Raw genomic sequence first — 19,246 nt, 5'->3', positions numbered from 1 at the left:
TTTCGGTTCCCCTATTACTGAAAAATATAACCTTTTATGGTGTCACAAAATAAACCCTGTTGAAATCTCATTCCGGTTTTACAGATCTGAAGTCTGTCCCTTCCGCTGGTGTCTCTGCAGGAAGGTACAGTCACTCTGGAGGAATACAACCCGCAATGGCTGGCACCCTGGAGGCGACAGACATGGTCATCAGCTTAGGCCCAAACCCACAGTCAACAAAGGCCCATCTTGGGATGCCAAACCTGGCACGATAATCAACGACAGTGACACAATAGGACTTGTTTCTTGAAATATGGGACCTGCCTCTCTTAGTGCCTTACGGAGCATTCAGCGTCACAACAATGCAACTCCATTTTGGTTCACTTGAAAATACAGAATCAAAAAATAATATAGGGGAGGAAAGAAAGAAAACATTGATACTGTTGTAATCTATATACGTGGGTTAGTTTTTGTTTAATTATTTTAATGAAAAAGAAGGCCATTACTTGCCATTAAGAAACTTATCCCAGAGAACATTTTAAGTCATTTCAATCCTTTACAGGCGTATTTTAGTGGTAAAACATTGACCATTTTTTGGTTTGTTTTATTTAACGTACTAGTCAACTGCCTATTTTACTATACAATTATGTTCAATGTCATTTAATAATCTAAGATAAACTTCAATCAATAGGATAGGATCAATAGAAAATGACAATATTGTACCCTCGTTCTGTATTTTTAAAAATGTGCATAATTTGAAACCATTGATTATTCAAAATGTCTTAGGTGCTGTCAATTTTCTCAGAGCCTGATGGACAAACTGACATTTTATCATGGCAGCAGCATAACATGACTGGTTAAAACAAATGCAATATTTAACTTGGGTCACACTTGTCACTACTGCCAAAAATGTTCAATTGAAAACAGATTTTATGAAGATGTGATCAGTTTTAAAACACATATGGTGTCTTACTGTAATTGTTTATATTTATTGAACAGAGAACAAACAGTTGTAGAGAACACTTGGATATTTACAGTATAGGACTACCAAGCATAATAGGTGTTTGGTTATAAACAGTACTCCCCTTTTGACAATATATAAAAGGTTTAAGTACTCCTCCTCCTCAAAAATCTGCTACATTTCTTCCACATTAAAATGGAAAAAGCTTTATAAATGTAAGTCTTATTGCAATGCAATCCAATGATCTCTTTAAAGAGGGAGCTCTCTATTATATGAACATGCTGGGTAAATAACAGCACACTGGTTGTGATTTACATAACTTTCTTTGTACCCGTTTGTTTTCTGTTGAGATTATGTAGTGAATGATGAGCAATGAGAGTGGAGAGAGAGAGAGAGATCAGAAGAATACAACAGGTATTTCTGTTTGAATTTTTCTGCCAAAACTGTGATCCACTACACTTTGAAGACACACCCAAGACAAAACTGATGATGAATATGAGAATTCTTTATGAACCACAGAGGACCATAAATGTGAAGAAACGTATATTTGTTTAGTTTGATTTTATTAAATGAAGGCTTCTCATCATTTTTACCCAAGTAAAACGCATGTGGAAGAGGAGATCACTTGACCAAACTGCAACCTAAGCAGACCCTAGGAAGTTAACAATCTCAACGTTAGAACTCATTTGATCCTTTCGGTTCGTGTATTTGTAACTGCATCTCAGCAATGAGGAAACTGCCAAGCTGCATAGTGATAACAAGAACTGCATGTCTGGACATACTGAACCTTGTTAGTGAGGTTCTGTACAAAGAATTTTATTACATTTTTGTAAATAAAAACGGATTTAAAAATGGGTTATTTTGGAATATTCTTAAGATGTTGAATGGTATTCTTTGTCATACAGGAACAATATATTTTGTCATCCTCATATCGCCAGCAATCATACTGCACCACATATCACACAGGAAGAAACCAGGAAATATTAACCAGCCATTTATCCAGCCAACTTGCCAGCCTCCAAGCATTATCTTGAAACGGGCAGAGAATAACGCAATATGGAGAATCCATATGGATTGCCCTGAAGTATAGTCAAATGGTATATGTGAGCAATTATTTCATGACAATGCACTATATTGCAAAGGATATTTCCAGTGAGAAAGGGGTATTTCCAGTATAGAGGAATAGCAGCAGAGTGCCTTGCCAGCCAGGTATAAAATAGCAGGATTGCCAGACTGGACAGAAGTTGGTCTGGGGCTTTTGTGTGATAAATAATGTAAAGCCAAATACCTCATGTATGATTTACAACCAAGCTAAAACACTGAGGGAAAGAGGAATAAGAGAATGCTTTCCACTGTAAAGTATCAACAAGACTGGAAGCCTTGTCTGAACACTAGACTGATACATTTGTAATGTATTTAAGAGCTTTCGGTACATATCAGAAAATAAACTGTAGCAGCATTCCCTAGAAGGCTGTATAGCCCTGCTGAACACTGGAGATCTCTTTGTGCAAGGTTTCGATTTTTCTCTGTGGACAATTTCAGTGAGGAAACTTGACACTTTCTAACTTAGAGGAAGTCTAGAGTTGTGTCAATGTAGAAGGCAATACTTTGGAGTAAATACTTGATTTTAGAACTGTATTATATCAGCAGCTGACCTACTGAACATCCTGTTACGTCAGCTTAACTGTAAGAAGGGATGTGGAATGGCACATAACCCCATTCAAAAAAGAAAAGAACACCAGACACGAATGGCTCACTAGGAAAACTATCATTTATTAGTTAAAAAAAAGCATACACTTGTCGAGTACAGCAGATAAAAACTCCAAAAAGTTGTTTCTGAAACATTTGTATTTGGAGTACAAAGCTTTGACATTTTTACAATTATATTTGCTTCAAGGAGTAACTGTCATTTTACAAATGATTTAAAAACCTGATAACACACAATCGCATAATGGACATAGCAAGGGGGACATCAAAAATAAACAGAACAGATATGACATGACTTACATGTTACCTTCTTTATTATTGTACACATAATATACAAACTGGTCATTTGTATCATTTCACTCAATCTTTGCCTAAAGACTTGCTTGGCTAAAAAGGAGAAATAAATAGACATGTAACCCTAAATGAGGCAAAAGCAAATATGGAGAGTGTCTATTAATGCCAATAAAACAAGCTGTAGGGGAGGAACCTGACAACATAAAACAGGTGCATTTTTTCATCAAGCGTTTGTGATTATGGAATGTATGACCTGTTGATTTCAAGAGAGCGTTTAATACAGTTACCAGTTGTCTTTCTGGGTAGAATATCATTTTGTGATTTGAATAGCACATTGTGCCAATATTCAAAAGTTACAAATAAAACAAATACCTGGTTACTGAAACACACTGAAATGAAAAATAGAAGAATAGATCTCCAAGTTCCAAACACTACAACTAACATGTCTTGCGGGCAGTTACAACGGAAACAACACAGGCAGAAATGAGAGTAACATTTGAGATGCAGCCTCCTCTCAGAATGAACAAGGCAGAGAAAATAGAGCACTAGTTAACAACGTGGTACAGGATGAGGGAGGGTGACTGTCTGGGTTAAAAGCACGGCTTCTCCAGGTCTGCTGCAGCCCACAGATGGGAAAGGAAGGAGAGGAAGAAATAAGATATGTTTTAGACACTGACCAAATCACACAAACATTTGAAAGTCAAAGGTAATTATGTTAAATTGGGATGATGTAAATTAATTTCTCAATTATACTGAACAAAAATATAAACGCAACATGTAAAGTGTTGGTACCATGTTTCATGAGCTGAAATAAAATATCCCAGAAATGTTCCATACACACAAAAAGCTTATTTCTCTCAAATTTTTGTGCACAAATTAGTTTACATCCCTGTTAATGAGTATTTTCCTTTGCCAAGATAATCCACCGAACTGACAGGTGTGGCATATCAAGAAGCTGATTGAACAGCATGATCATTACACAAGTGCACCTTGTGCTGGGGACAATAAAAGGCCACACTAAAATGTAAGGTTGTGTCACACAACACAATGCCAGAGATAACTCAAGTTTGAGGGAGTGTGCAATTGGCATGCTGGCTGCAGGAATGTCCACTAGAGCTGTTGCCAGAGAATTTAATGTTAATTTCCCTACCATAACGTCCTTTTAGAGAATTTGGCAGTACGCCCAGCCGGCCTCACAGCCGCAGACCACACCAGCCCAGGACCTCCACATCAGGCTTTTCATCTGCGGGATCAGCGAGACCAGCCACCCGGACAACTGATGAAACTGTGGGTTTGCACAACCAAAGAATTTCTGCACAAACTGTCAGAAACCATCTCAGCGTGCTCTTCGTCCTCACCAGGGTCTTGACCTGACTGCAGTTTGGTGTCGTAACCCACTTCAGTGGACAAATGCTCAACTTCAAATGGCCACTGGCACGCTGGAGAAGTGAGCTCTTCACAGATGAATCCCGGTTTCAACTGTACCTGGCAGACAGCGTCGTGTAGGCGAGCAGATTGAATGCAGAGAGATACCGTGACGAGCTCCTGAGGCCCATTGTTGTGCCATTCATCCACTGCCATCACCTCATGTTTCAGCATGATAATGCAAGGCCCCATGTCGCAAGGATCTGTACACAATTCTTGGAAGCTGAAAATATCCCATTTCTTCCATGACCTACAAACTCAACAGACATGTCACCCATTGAGCAAGTTTGGGATGCTCTGGATCGATGTGTATGACACCGTGTTCCAGTTCCTGACAATATCGAGCAATTTCACACAGCCATTGAAGTGGGACAAGTGGGACAACATTCCACAGGCCACAATCAACAGCCTGATCAACTCTATGCGAAGGAGATGTCCAAATACATGAGGCAAATGGTGGTCACACCAGATACTGACTGGTTTTCTGATCCACTCCACTACTTTTTTTGTTTTGTTAAGGTATCTATGACCAACAGATGCATATCTGTATTCCCAGTCATGTGAAATCCATAGATTAGGGGCAAATTCATGTATTTCAATTGACTGATTTCCTCATATGAACTGTAACTCAGTAAAATTGTTGCGTTTATATTTTTGTTCAGTGTAATATTCCATTACTACTTACCTTCGCTGACTGACCTAGAACACATTATCTGTGCTTGTCGGAGGACTTATGAGTACCACCATTAAGGAAAACCTTCTCCTTCATTTCACTTGTTGGATACCTACTACAAAGATCAACAGGAAATCTAGCACAAGGTAGTTGGGTAAATAACATGCCCCTGTGAGATAATAGCCATTTCTTTAAAGACACAATATTTTGTGCTGGTCGTTGCCTTGAATAAATGAAATTGGAATATATACAGTACTCAAGGTAATACAATGATAATTACACCAAATACTATGGCTCCAGAAATGAATTCCATCATTTCAGTTCTAAAGCATTACTCAAAACATTTAAGGATATTGTTTTTTCTCTTCCTTTCCGCCGCTGCTGTCCCTCTTCTCCTTCTTGTCAGGTTTGTCTTTGTCATGCCTAGACTCCTTTAACAGCAGGCAGGAAACACACGTGTCAATCAAAACATCACTACTGCCACCAGTGGCACAGAGTACACCGGGGCACCAATGTGTTGGCTACAAACTATGTATATACAGCACATTTGGCCTAGTTCCTATAGTTCCTATATGCACATATGTGATGTTGGTACTGGTTCAATTATTCATTTGCAGCAGCAGCCCAGTTTCTTTAGTTATTTAAAAGGGTCAGAGAAGCTGCACAAAAACACTGGGCCAAAACCATCACAGCTTAACCGCTTTGACTGAGCAGCAACAAACACACTGGGCCAAAACCATCACAGCTTAACCGCTTTGACTGAGCAGCAACAAAAACACTGGGCCAAAACCATCACAGCTTAACCGCTTTGACTGAGCAGCAACAAAAACACTGGGCCAAAACCATCACAGCTTAACCGCTTTGACTGAGCAGCAACAAAAACACTGAGCCAAAACCATCACAGCTTAACTGCTTTGACTGAGCAGCAACAAAAACACTGGGCCAAAACCATCACAGCTTAACCGCTTTGACTGAGCAGCAACAAACACACTGGGCCAAAACCATCACAGCTTAACCGCTTTGACTGAGCAGCAACAAAAACACTGGGCCAAAACCATCACAGCTTAACCGCTTTGACTGAGCAGCAACAAACACACTAGGCCAAAACCATCACAGCTTAACCGCTTTGACTGAGCAGCAACAAAAACACTGGGCCAAAACCATCACAGCTTAACCACTTTGACTGAGCAGCAACAAACACACTGGGCCAAAACCATCACAGCTTAACCGCTTTGACTGAGCAGCAACAAAAACAAAACAAACTATGAGAGACTACGGCTCCTCCCCGGGAGCACTGTGTTGTGATCTGCTAGGGTCAAGGACAAGGGCAGTACCACGTACCTTCTTGCCCCCGGAAGAGTTTCTCTCAGGTTTAGTAGACTCTCCCTTTTCCTTGCTGGAGGACTTGGACCTCTTGGTCTTCTCTTTGTCAGCCGAGACCGGGGAGTCTGAGGAGGGACTGGCGCTCTTGCTGTGTTTGTTGGAGGAATCTGGGCGAGAAGAGGAAGAACCCAGCATGAATATGGATCGTATCCATATTTAAGTTTTAATCTATGGTTGTTATGTACAGGGAGCTAACTTACTGGTTCCATTTTCATCTTTTCTGCGTTTGGATTCTAGGCTCATCTCACGGTCAGTGGTCACATGGTCCTAAAAAAGATGGAAAACAATTCAAATTGTCCACACCAGCAGGGATGTGGCGGTCAAGCAAATAACTGTCAGTCTCACGGTAATTGACCGTTAATTAAACACACTTAGCATCTTCTGGCTTCCACATATAGCCTACAAGACACTGATGCAGACCTTTGGAACATCTACATTTTAAAAAGTCTAATAAATCCATGTAATAAAGCCTACACTTTCACAATAAATCCATGATTTATTTTAGACAGGTCTAAAGAAGCATGATATGAAGAAAATGTAGTCTATTTCAGAAGAAAATAATAGCATACTCTGAGTTGTCCTTATGTTAGGCCCTGATCTGGCTATGCCATATTGCTGTGGGCTACACTAGTTCATTTTGGGGCGGCAGGGAGCCTTGTGGTTAGAGCGTTGGACTAGTAATCGGAAGGTTGCTAGATCAAATCCCTGAGCTGACAAGGTAAAAAATCTGTCGTTTTTTTTGAACAAGGTAGTTAATCCACTGTTCCTAGGCAGTCATTGAAAATAAGAATTTGTTCTTAACCGACTTGCCTAGTTAAATTAAGGTAAAATAAAATAGTATTTAGCAGACAAGATTTGCTTAGAATTCCGTGAAATTATTTTATAGTATAAAGAATACAAATGAACAGAGCTGAATAAAATAGAAAGGATATTTTCTCTAAACGATTTGAGGGAGTGCGCACATGCGACTATTCTGTGTTGAAAGGTTAACAAAGAAATGGGTATTCCCACATGCTTAATTTAGTTATTAATATAACTGCAATTGTTCTACAAATGTTGGGCTATATGTTTTGATTTTTAATACATTGCAAAGCTGCATGATGCGACTCTGACAATGTTTTTTGAGAAGCACTTGATAATGCCTCAAATTTCCCAGCGGCATCCCGTTTGTGAGGCCATAATGCACTGTAAAAAGAAATCCATGCCTTTTCGAGCCCTTCTCCCTGAGTGCTGCCTGCTCCGAAGCACCTCTCATCTCACTCACAAGGCTCTCATCAGGTGATCAGGTCTCTCTCACAGGCTACAAGTGAAGACGGACACATCGGGGACGCAACTGCGCGTGTCCTTATCCAATTCCGAGGTGCATATTGAAGATATTAGAAGAACTGTCAACATTTTCATCAGCCAACAAGGTGAGTCGGCCTAACGAACAGCAAAAGCACTAACCTATGTCAATCTACGATCCCCCAAAGTACACAAGGATTTTTTCTTTATCCTTTTTTTTCTCTCCCTTTTGTGGTATCCAAATTGGTAGTTAGTCTTGTCCCATCGCTGCAACTCCCCTACAGACTCGGGAGAGACGAAGGTCGAGAGCCATGCGTCCACCGAAACACAACCCTGCCAAGCCGCAATGCTTCTTGACACACTGCTCGCTTAACCCAGCAGCCAGCCGCACCAATGTGTCAGAGTAAACACCTTCAGCTGGCTACTAAAGTGAGCTCGCAGGTACCCGGCCAGCCACAAGTCACTAGGTCGCTAGTCACTAGGTCGCGATTGTACAAGGAAATCCCGGCTGGGCAAAACCTCCCGTTACTCCAACGACGCATGGCCAATTGTGCGCCGCCTCATGGGTCGACCGGTCACAGCTGGCCCGGCCTGAGGCTGACACAACAGATCAGAACGTTTAGCTTAAAATGTTGATAAGCTATTAGGCTATTTCTTCACATGATAAGTGCAGCAATGCGCACACAGCAGTAGGCTATAAGCACGAATGTTACAATTAGTTTATCTAAAGTGACCGCAAATGCAATTATGCAGGTAATGCTTTTATTATAAAGGTGCATTTTTATGGTGAAAATGATCTTCCACAAACTTGAAAGTCACGCGCTGCTTATATATGTAGTTAGGCTCTACACCCCATGTAAAGTGGATTCATGTGCGTAATTTTAAGAAGTTATTTAGTTGTGATAGAAGCCTTATCAAAACAGGCTACATGAAGTGTGCGACTATGGTTCGAAAAAGCCGCAAAAAAAGACATTGCTTTCCTTAAACTGGGCACCATTCACAAGTGATAATATATCATTCACAAGTGATAGGCTAATATTGTCACCCATCACACTATTCTTGATTTAATCTTGTCTTTACATTTACTAAATAATATATATATTATGTGTGAAATTTGTTTAGATTTAGAATGGACCATTATCATGCACCTGTCTTGAAACAGGGGCAGAGGAAAAAATACATGTCATCTATGCACTTCAATAGCAAATGGAGGACCGCTTTTCCCGTGGTTCATTTTCATGCCAGCCAGGTAGGCTGTACTCCTGTTGTAAAGATAAGCAATGTGCTTAATATCAGGAAAGTTGAGAAATAAATATAGTTCCACAAGTGTCTATCCAGATAATGAACAGGCAGATAATGAAAAGCCACCAAGAAGAAAATTTAAGAAACATATAGTTACAGTGCCTTCTGAAAGTATTCACACCCCATTACTTTTCCAAAATTGTGTTGTGTTACAAAGTGGGAGAAAAATACATTTTTATTTTTATAAAAGTAAAATAAAAAACACTAATATATCTTGATTAGATAACTATTCAACCCCCTGAGTCAATACATGTTAGAATCACGTTTGTCAGCGATTACAGCTGGGAGTCTTTCTGGGTAAGTCCAAAAGAGCGTTGTACACCTGAAGTGTACAATATTTACCTACTATTCTAAAAAAAAAAAAAAGGTTTTAATGAGTCAAGCTCCATTTACCATTTTTGGACAGCCATAGTCAAGTCTTGCCATAGATTTCAAGCTAATTTAAGTTGAAGCTGTAACTAGGCCACAGGAACATTCAATGTCATCTTGGTAAGCAACTCCAGTGTATATTTGGCCTTATGTTTTAGGTTATTGGCCTGCTGAAAGGTGAATTTGTCTCCCAATGTCTGTTGGAAAGCAGACTGAACTAGGTTTTCCTCTGTGCTTAGCTCTATTCCGTTTCTTTTAAGCCTAAAAAACTCCTTAGTCCTTGCCGATAACATGCATACCCATAGCATGATGCAGCCACCACCATTCTTGAAAATATGAAGAGTGGTAACTCAGTGATGTTTTGTGTTTGCTCCAAACATAACACTTTGTATTCAGGACAAAAAGTTCATTTCTTTGCAGTATTACTTTGCGCCTTAATGCAAACAGGATGCATGTTTTGGAATATTTTTTTATTCTGTACAGGTTTCCTTCTTTTCATTTTGTAATTTATGTTAGTATTGTGGGGTAACTACAATGTTTTATCTCCTATCACAGCCATTAAACCAAAATGTTGGCCTCATGGTGAAATCCCTGAGCGGTTTCCTTCCTCTCCGGAAACTGGGGTGTCTTATCTTTGTAGTGACTGGCTGTATTGATACACCATCCAAAATGTAATGTTTATAACTACACCATACTCAAAGGGATTTTCAATGTCTGCTTTAAAAAAAATCGATCTACCAATAAGTGCCCTTCTTTGCAAACCATAGGAAAACCTCCCTGGTCTTTTGTGGTTGAATCTGTGTTTGAAATTTACTGCTCGGTAGAAAATTACATGTGTGGGATACAGAGATAAGGTAGTCATTTAAATAATGTTAAACACTATTATTGCACACAAGTTGAGTCCATGCAACTTATTATGGGACTTGTTAAGCAAATGTTTACTCCTGAACTTATTTAGGCTTGCCATAACAAAGTGGTTGAATACTTACTTACTGAAGACATTTCAACTTTTCATTCATTTGTAAACATGTCTAAAAACATCATTCCACTTTGACATGGGGTATTGTGTAGACCAGTGACAAAATCTCTATTTAATCCGTTTGAAATTCAGGCTTTCAAGGGGTGTGAATACTTTCTGAAGGCACTGTACATGTCATTTGAGGTGTGAATGATCATGAGCCAAGTCATTATACCCATCATTTCACATCCCTTGTGAGAACCATGAGCATGGACTGACTTCTTCTGAGGTGGAACCTAAAGTCTCTAGGACAGGAAATTAAGTCAAAATCGCAGCAACAACTTCCTCTGGGGGGGTCCTTTAAGGATGGTCAACCATTAGAATCTCACCAGTCTTGACAATCTATGCAAAACTATAACATATAAGTTAGAAGTAGTTGGCTTTTAAGTTATATATCAAATCAAGATGAGAGCAAGCACCAGATCAGATAAGAACACTCCTTTCCCCATTGAAGTCCACCTTTAAATCTCTCCCTTGCCCTCTCAAATACTCACTCTCTTCCTGTCCTTTCGGTCTTTGTCTTCGGTCTTCTTCTCTTTGGAACGGCCCCGGGTATTCTCTGACTCTTTCTGGTCCGTCTCCCTCTCTCTGCTCTTGGACCGCGAGACCGAATTGTAGGTGATGTGGTGCTGTAAGGAATGAGCATACAAATCAAACAAACAAACACAGACTAAAATATATATATATATATATATATTTTTTTACATACATTGTATGGCATTGTGCACTTACTGGAGGATGCCTTGAAATGTGTGTGCTGAAACCTGCCTGTTCTCCTCAGTGTGTGTGTGTGCCTATTACCAAGCCTATAACCTTAAAATATAAGTCCATATGCCGAGGCAGACCCTGTACATACTATGTGTTGCTGATCATATAAATTAACCGCTAAGTGGCTGACCGTTCCTGGAGAAAAATCAGTAGGAAACGCATAGAAAAAGTTATAGTTAATATAAGGAAATCAGTCAATTTAAATAAATTGATAAGATATCTTTAAAAAAAAGGTAGGATCGTAGATCAGAAAACTAGTCAGTATCTGGTGTGACCACCATTTGCCTCATGCAGTGCGAGTTGATCAGGCTGTTGACTGTGGCCTGTGGAATGTTGTCCCACTCTTCTTCAATGGCTGTACAAAGTTGCTGGATATTGCCGGGAACTGGAACACGCTGTCGTACACGTTGCTCCAGAGCATCCCAAACATGCTCAATGGGTGACATGTCTGTTGAGTATGCAGGCCACGGAAGAACTGGGACATCAGCTGTCTGAGTGGCTGGTCTCAGACAATCCCGCAGGTGAAGTGGTGGTGAGGCTGGTTGGATTTACTGCCAAATTCTGTAAAATGATGTTGGAGGCGGCTTACGGTTGAGAAATTAACATTTAATTCTCTGGCAACAGCTCTGGTGGACATTCCTGCAGTCAGCATGCCAATTGCACACTCCCTCAAATCGTCCGATATCTGTGGAATTGTGTTGTTGAAAAAACTGCACATTTTACAGTAGCATTTTATTATCCCCAGCTAAGGGGAAAGGTGAATAACTAGTCAGTTGTACAACTGAATGCCTTCAACTGAAATGTGTCTTTCGCATTTAACCCAACCCCTCTGAATCAGAGAGGTGCGGGGGGGTACCTTAATCAACATCCACGTCTTCAGCAGCCGGGGAACAGTGGGTTAACTGCCTTGCTCAGGAGCAGAACGACAGATTTTTACCTTGTCAGCTCGGAGATTCGATCCAGCAACCTTTCGGTTACACAAGGTGCATCTGTGTAATAATCATGCTGTTTTATCAGCTTCTTGATATACCACACCGGTCAGGTGGATGTATTATCTTGGCAAAGGAGAAAGGCTCACTAACAGGGATGTAAACAAATTTGAGATCACAAAATTGAGAAAACATTGTGTGTATGGAACATTTCTGGGGCCTTTTATTTCAGCTCAATACACATGAGACCATCACTTTACACATTGCGTTTATGTTTTTGTTCAGTCTAGTTCAATGGAACATCAGGAACATTTTAACTAGATTGACACTACAAAGTTAAACTCTATCCCTAACTCGTGGTCAGAGGAGAAGTATGGTCTATCATTATCAGTATTCAGACCCCAAACATCTCCCTCCTCAACCACCAGGTCAGCAGTGACTACAGCTCTATCAAGAGAGCATAGACATCATGCCAATAACTTCACAGTGAACCATGTAGAACGGGGATGTGAGTCTGGACCGTGGGGGGTAGATCAAAATAGCAGACTAGCACTGTCCACTGACAGCAGAGCACTGCTATCTGTGCTACTGTCTAACTTGATACAAATTTAACAAGCCAACAGTGTACCTGCTGTATGAATGATTCATCTGACCATCTCTAGCTCTGTCTGCAGGGGGAGAGAGGGAGAATCTCGACAGAGGAACAACTGAGTTATGGCTGATGTGAGAAGAACCCAATACATATGGACTAAGGCTTATAGGGGTTTAGGTGCTGAAAAGGAATGGCAGGCTTTGTTTGGTCTTAAAACAAGCTCAAAAAACCTAGAGTGTATTAAAGACTATTAATGTTTTGCTTTAAACGTCTATCAGAAATCAATATGGAACAGAGGCGGGTGGATGAAGGCGTGTGTGAGAGAGAACTAGAGAGACAGGTCCGTTATGTGGGCTCAATAGAGGATTACACTCTTTTTCTCAGTGTTTTCACAGCACATCACACGCATAGCTAATGAGCCTCCGCCCAGGCAGGCATCAGAGAGGGCCTTACAAAGTGATCACAGGCAGAGGAAGAAACGCCGCCCGCTTAAAACTCTGCCCTTTCCCGGTCTCTTCTCCCCGGTGGCACAATCAGGACCTTTTCACACAACAGTATGCCATCCTGGACAGTCTCTCTAATCTTTCCCATGACTACACTGAACTCATCAACATTTAGTGTGGAGGTCTGGCTGCCTGGTACAGAGTGGACGTAAACAGGCAAGCCTGATCTAAGGTGATATCTCAGGTTTCACTATTCAGCAATGCCTTCTTATGCAAGTCAGATTTATTTGGACACGGTCTGCAAAATGGTACATTTTCACATTCAATAAGTGTAATCATCAAAGTCCTTCTAACTGACCCCCTCCTCATGGCACTTGGAGAAAGAGAATGAAGATAACAGTCAAGGTGAATAGTGATAGAGGAATGTTTAGGAGGAGTCCAAACCTTGGATGCAGAGTCCTTGGGTTCGTTGCTATTGTCCTGTAGGAATGAATGGAGATGACAGATGAGCTGGGGGGGTTGTCAGACAGCAGGTCAGGAGAGTCAGGAGGACGGGGGTTTCAGGGGCTGGACGGACCGACGTCACACTTCCTTCCCCCTTGACCTTCAAGGACTAAGGCTTTCACAAGGTTATTAACAGAGAGGAGGGTTCATTTATCTTTAACAGGGGTCATCAGCTTTACATTAGAAAAACCCTGAGAAGTGAGATGAAAGTGTGTTAGATTTTTTTTTCTACAAAAAATTGTCTGGAATTAAATGCAGCATCTCAAAGAGGCCTACAGTTTATAGTTTATGTTTATAGTGCATGTGGTGTAAATCTACAAAAAAACTGAACTGAGTGTGTGTATCTGACAAATTAATTTAATTTCATGTGTGCTCTGCTCTCCTAGGTTTTAGCACTCTGTTGTTGTCACTTACAGTTGAGAATGGATAAGACACAGGGAGCCTATCTCTCTGGTTGGTAGTAAACATTAAGACCTATCACAAGCTTCAAGCGGTTTAGGCAACGCTCCAGCAGATCCAGAAGGCTTCGCCCACACTTTCTCTCTCCCTCTCGCACTTTCTCGCACTTTCTGTGGCGGTAGGCAGGCTTTATTTTCCTCCGTACTTTTGGCTGGTGCAAAACTGAGGCTCTGGCTCTCCTCTCTTGCTCTCTGTGGGCCTGGGTGCTGGTGGTGCCTAGGGTTCCCACTGCGCGTGCGACAAGGTGCTGAGGGGTGTTGAGGTGGGGGTTGGTGGTTGTAGGGGGGGCCACAGGAGCGACTGACTGCATACACATCTTGAGTGGAAGCGTAGGTACAGACTGAGGCTGCATGCGGGCTGTTTTAACAGATCAGAGCTAACAGCAGATACCGAGACTTCTTCTGAAGACACTGTGCGACTCCGGACTCAGCCCACCGCCCCCCGCTGGATTCCCGCAGATTCAAAGGAAAAGAAAAACACGTCACGCCACTTCAACCAAGAAATCTTCTCAGCTTGCAGAAAATGGGGGAAAAAAACTCTTAATCTTGGGTGCCATTTTGAACGGGGAAAATACCAGGGGATCTTAGATGGGAAAAATACCAGGGATCTTAAGACGGGAAAAATACCAGGGATCTTAGACGGGAAAAATACCAGGGATCTTAGACGGGAAAAATACCAGGGATCTTACACGGGGAAAAATCTAAATAAATCTTCTTTTCAGCTTTGCCAGCAAAAAACTAAAAATCTCATGACTTCGGAAGCAATTTTACTTGAGGAAAAATATTGCTCTCAAAAAGAGAAAAAGGGTGGGGGATATAGAAACTCAAAAATTCCTCTCTTCTCCAAGGCACTTTTAGTGCTTTCCTTCACATTAAAATAAATTTATATTTCAAATAATCGATATATACATTATTCTCTTGGCTAAGTCCTTGATGATTATCCCCAATCAGGAAATATATTAAGGAAAAGTCCAAATGGAATTCTTTCCAAACTCCCATGGTTTACGAAGGGGATGCCAGACGGGGCTTTCCTGTGTGTATGAGAACTCTCCTCGGTGATCTTGAGGGCCGATGGAACACGCAACAGTTGGGAACGCTCCGGCGGAAAGGGAAGAAACACGGGCTCAGCTTTCCTCAGGCCATACTAACCTTAACAGAGGAAGAGTGGGATGGTGAAGAGTGGGTATCGACTTTTCGCCTTTTGTGATCTGGAAAAAATGACCAAGAGGATTAAATTGAGTTCTCATTTCAACATTCAAACTAGTAGCTGGGATTACCCACTGACAATCAGCAGAAACAGTATAAGTGCAGAGCCAGTGTTGGCAGTCAGGTTGCGTACCCCTCTCAGATTCAGCAGATTCAGATCGGGGAACTGGAGACTTGAGGGACCCGGACACAGCACTCCTGTCTCCTCCCTTCTCCTTACTCTGGTCTCCTCCCTTCTCCTTAGTCTTGGACTCCTTGGCTCCAGTGTCGCGCTCCCTGGACAGCTCCTTGGGCTCTCCGTTGCCGGCTTTGGCCTTGTTGTCCTCTTTGTTGCTCTTCTCCTCCGCCTTCTGCTTGTCCCGGTCTGCCTTGGGCGTCTTCTCCTTACCCTCGCGTGGCGCCCGCTCCTCCTTGCCGGCTGCTCCTCTCTCGTCCCTCTGCTTCTCCCGCCGGCTCTCCCCCTTCGTCTCTGGAGTGCTGCCTGGAGTCTTCTCCTTCTTCTCTTTTTTCTCCTTCCCGCTCTTTTCTTTGTCATCCCTCTCTTTGATGGCTTTGGTGCTGCGAGGGAAACAGAATGGACATTGTTCAGAGTTCAACATTGACAACATGCAATGATGTGCAGATAAGCAAAAGCCGAGACTGATTGAACTTCCTCTTCCCCTACACTTAGAGGGGGAAAACATCAGAGTCCTTATTTAATACCTGGATAGAATCATAGTCATTATTTAATACCTGGATAGAATCAGAGTCATTCTTTAATACCTGGATAGAATCATAGTCATTCTTTAATACCTGGATAGAATCATAGTCATTATTTAATACCTGGATAGAATCAGAGTCATTCTTTAATACCTGGATAGAATCATAGTCATTCTTTAATACCTGGATAGAATCATAGTCATTATTTAATACCTGGATAGAATCAGAGTCATTCTTTAATACCTGGATAGAATCAGAGAGTCATTCTTTAATACCTGGATAGAATCAGAGTCATTCTTTAATACCTGGATAGAATCAGAGAGTCATTCTTTAATACCTGGATAGAATCAGAGAGTAATTCTTTAATTCCTGAATAGAATCATACTTTAATACCTGGTTAGAATAATACATGAGGCAAAACTTTAGATGTCTAGACTTTATATGGATGGGTTCTGGGTTCTGACTCAGAACTTTAAATAGCGTTAATTATCAGGTATCTATCCTATTGAAATATTGAGTTCCATAGTCTGGTATCTACATCAGAAGTTAATATCTGTAGGAAGATTGTATATGGTGGTGGCAATTAATCTGGAATGTACTGATTAAAGGAAAGGCAATCACATGTTGGCAGGCACTGATGGAGAGATGTGGTTTAGTAAGGAATGGAGGGCCGAGGTCAGGTCACATTAAGGGAGAAGGAACAGTTTATTGCCCACATCACTTAACTTCCTGCCTAGTAATAAATGTAATATTTAAAGAAGGGGGAGACTCCACTCAAATTGGGACATATATATACTACCACTGGTAGGAATATGTCTTTGTCTGTGTAGCTGAATGACCCAATGGGTGAATATACTTGGTTTGAGCTTTACCAACTGTCTGAAATTTTACAAGATTCATTTAGAACCTAACAATATCAACCAGTTAAAAGTGCTGTTAGATTCCAGTCTGGGGATTCAATGACTGACTAATATTCAAACAATTGATTATGTTATTCAGCTTTCTTTATCTTTTCGTAAAAAAAAAACGTATTAATGAGCAATAGTGTAATAGTTGAGAACAGTAAATAAATATAGTTGTTCCCCAGCGCTGTTCTCCTCTGTTGGCTAGCCTCCATGCTTACCTGTTAGGAGCACCATTCCCATTGCTGGTGGTCACTTTGGCCACTGTGCTGTTGGCTTTGTTCACTGGCTTCGCCGCCCCCTGAGATTTATCCTTGGATCGGTCTACCAAAACACAAAGCAGCAACAGCATGAACACAATGGTCCTTTCAATAAAACAAATGACCCCATGCTGATTCAAACTATAACACCTGTCGGGGGGGGGTTCTAATATTTCCCCTTCAGCTTATCTTGTGACAGAAGGGCAGACCCACTCACCAGCGTCCTCGCAGGCTCCCTCCTCCGTCTTGCTGGCGTTGGTGGCAGGCTTGGCTGTGGTGCCAGGGCCGTTCAGCTGGCTGGCAGTGGTGGCGCTACGCACCGGCTGCTCCTTGTGGTGGAACTCATTCTCAGGGACCATGTGCACTTTCCTGCCTTTCAACTGGCCAGAATAGCTGTAAGATGCATGAAGAGTTTACACAAGGTAGAGGCAGGGTAATCACACAGCATCACACCCCATTCACATGCCAAACTAAAACTCCCATAGACACACCACAGAAACACAAAACTCCCACCTAGGCAAATAATAAGATAATATCTTTCCACTTTCACACACACAGGGTTTCCGTTAGCCGGTAATGGCCAGCTTTTATCTAATACATTTGAAAACACAATAAATAAAATTGGTGCCAGCCAATTGTCCGAAAAAATAAATAAATCCCCTTACAAAAGAAAGCGTTTTAGCCTATTAATCGATGGAAATACATTTGACTGGTCATGATTATCGGTCAATAGGTTCATTTGCATAATTTAGTGGAATGAAATTGGCGCGTGTGTACAGTATATTCATAATGTATCTTATCACACGTGTACAGCATACAGATAGAGGCTTTGAGTGGAAATTCTGTCAGACAGCGGAAGAGTTGCTGCTACAGCATCTTGAGGTGCTTTCAAGACAACTAGGAACTCTGGAAAGATACAAGGTCAAATCATGACGTCAGCAATCTTCAGAAAGTCGGAGCTCAAGAAAGAGGCCGAGTTGAATGACCGTTCAAATGACCGTTTTATGCAACATCAAACTGCAAAGGCAGGCAGGCTTTATCAGCGCATCACACACAAATTTGCAATGAGCTGGAGGTAGTATGCATTTTGAAAACATACTTGATTGTTTGAAACCTGAACGTGTTGATATGAGCCATGTCTTACCTCGCTTCAAAGTAGGCTATTAGATCTCCTCTCTTTCTACATTTCAAACAGATATTTTCATCTCTGTCATATGAAACCGCTCACATGTGCAGTGCCCTTTTGACAACAGTGTTTTCCCGCTAATTGCTTTTTAACATCTTTTTATGTAGCCTAGGCCTACTGGTTGTATGAATCTGGGATCTATCGTCCCACAACTGTTACAGAGACTGTTTGGAACTGGCAATTATTTTCTCGACAAGCTGACCAATAAAATAGGTAGCCTAAACTTTTCTACTATAATAGATTGATATAGGCTAATGATTTTGCTGTTTGTTACTCATCTTATTGGCTGATGAAAAGTAAGTGTGGGCAGTTATTCTAACATGTTTAAAGTACACATCAGAATTCAGTAAGCAGATCATTGCATCCTTGACTTGCATGTTCTGTTAATATGAATTACCATATTCTAAATGTAATTTCTGTCATTCTGAGCACTGTTGGTGGAAACCCTAATCAGGTTACGCACCCAATGCAAATTAAAATGTTGCCGTCAAATTGCCGGTGCCACATTTTCCAAACACACACAAATTTACACGGGGCCCGTGTGTGTTTCTAAGTGAGGATTTGACAGGTACATGCCATAAAGCTTTGTAGAGGATTGTTTTATCAGTCTCCAGTGCTTTACAGCAGCATCACATGACTAATAGAGTTCCATTAAGCCTCATCCTCTACTACTGACCTCAAGACAAAATACCTAGATCACTTATCTGATCTCAAAACTCTATTTAGATAATCCACAAGTACTTCCCATTGTAAATAACATCTGGATAAAAGTGCAACTAAATCTTCCCTAATGATAATTCATCCAATACCACTTAATCTATATCCCTGTAGTTAAAAGTACACACCTCCATTTAACACCACCCTTTGTGGGTACTAGCTACACAACAAACTGACAAACCTAACA

At 41.1% G+C, this 19,246-nt stretch overlaps 2 protein-coding genes across 12 annotated transcripts in view; one reads left to right on the top strand and one right to left on the bottom strand.

Annotated features, from left to right (window-relative positions):
- LOC109875661 (glutamate receptor 3) overlaps positions 1-1,795 on the top strand; it is a 108,256-nt gene extending 106,461 nt beyond the window's left edge. For 2 of the 3 annotated variants that reach the window (XM_031808101.1, XM_031808100.1), the window contains exon 16: positions 85-1,795. The gene's annotated coding sequence lies outside the window, so the exon portion shown is untranslated. The remainder of the gene's footprint in view (positions 1-84) is intronic. The other variant, XM_031808102.1, reaches the window with a different exon arrangement.
- Positions 1,796-2,693: 898 nt separating this feature from the next.
- LOC109875649 (THO complex subunit 2-like) overlaps positions 2,694-19,246 on the bottom strand; it is a 60,309-nt gene continuing 43,756 nt past the window's right edge. Inside the window, exons 29-39 of one of the 9 annotated variants that reach the window (XR_004205921.1) lie at positions 17,374-17,549; positions 17,118-17,220; positions 15,429-15,853; positions 14,046-15,297; positions 13,572-13,607; positions 10,890-11,024; positions 6,623-6,689; positions 6,381-6,529; positions 5,394-5,470; positions 5,052-5,103; positions 2,694-3,557 (exon numbers count right to left, since the gene is read on the bottom strand). Coding sequence is in view for 8 of the 9 variants with exons in the window: in XM_031807501.1 (XP_031663361.1) it covers positions 5,076-5,103; positions 5,394-5,470; positions 6,381-6,529; positions 6,623-6,689; positions 10,890-11,024; positions 13,572-13,607; positions 15,239-15,297; positions 15,429-15,853; positions 17,118-17,220; positions 17,374-17,549 (1,255 nt within the window). In the remaining variant the exon portion in view is untranslated. The remainder of the gene's footprint in view (positions 3,558-5,051; positions 5,104-5,393; positions 5,471-6,380; positions 6,530-6,622; positions 6,690-10,889; positions 11,025-13,571; positions 13,608-14,045; positions 15,298-15,428; positions 15,854-17,117; positions 17,221-17,373; positions 17,550-19,246) is intronic. The other 8 variants (XM_031807501.1, XM_031807493.1, XM_031807494.1 and 5 more) reach the window with 8 other exon arrangements.

The sequence above is a fragment of the Oncorhynchus kisutch genome, linkage group LG28 (genome assembly GCF_002021735.2).
Source record: "Oncorhynchus kisutch isolate 150728-3 linkage group LG28, Okis_V2, whole genome shotgun sequence".
In the NCBI taxonomy this organism is placed as follows: Eukaryota; Metazoa; Chordata; class Actinopteri; order Salmoniformes; family Salmonidae; genus Oncorhynchus; species Oncorhynchus kisutch.
The sequence above is the reverse complement of the archived record's forward strand: the minus strand, read 5'-3'. Positions and strand labels throughout refer to the sequence as shown.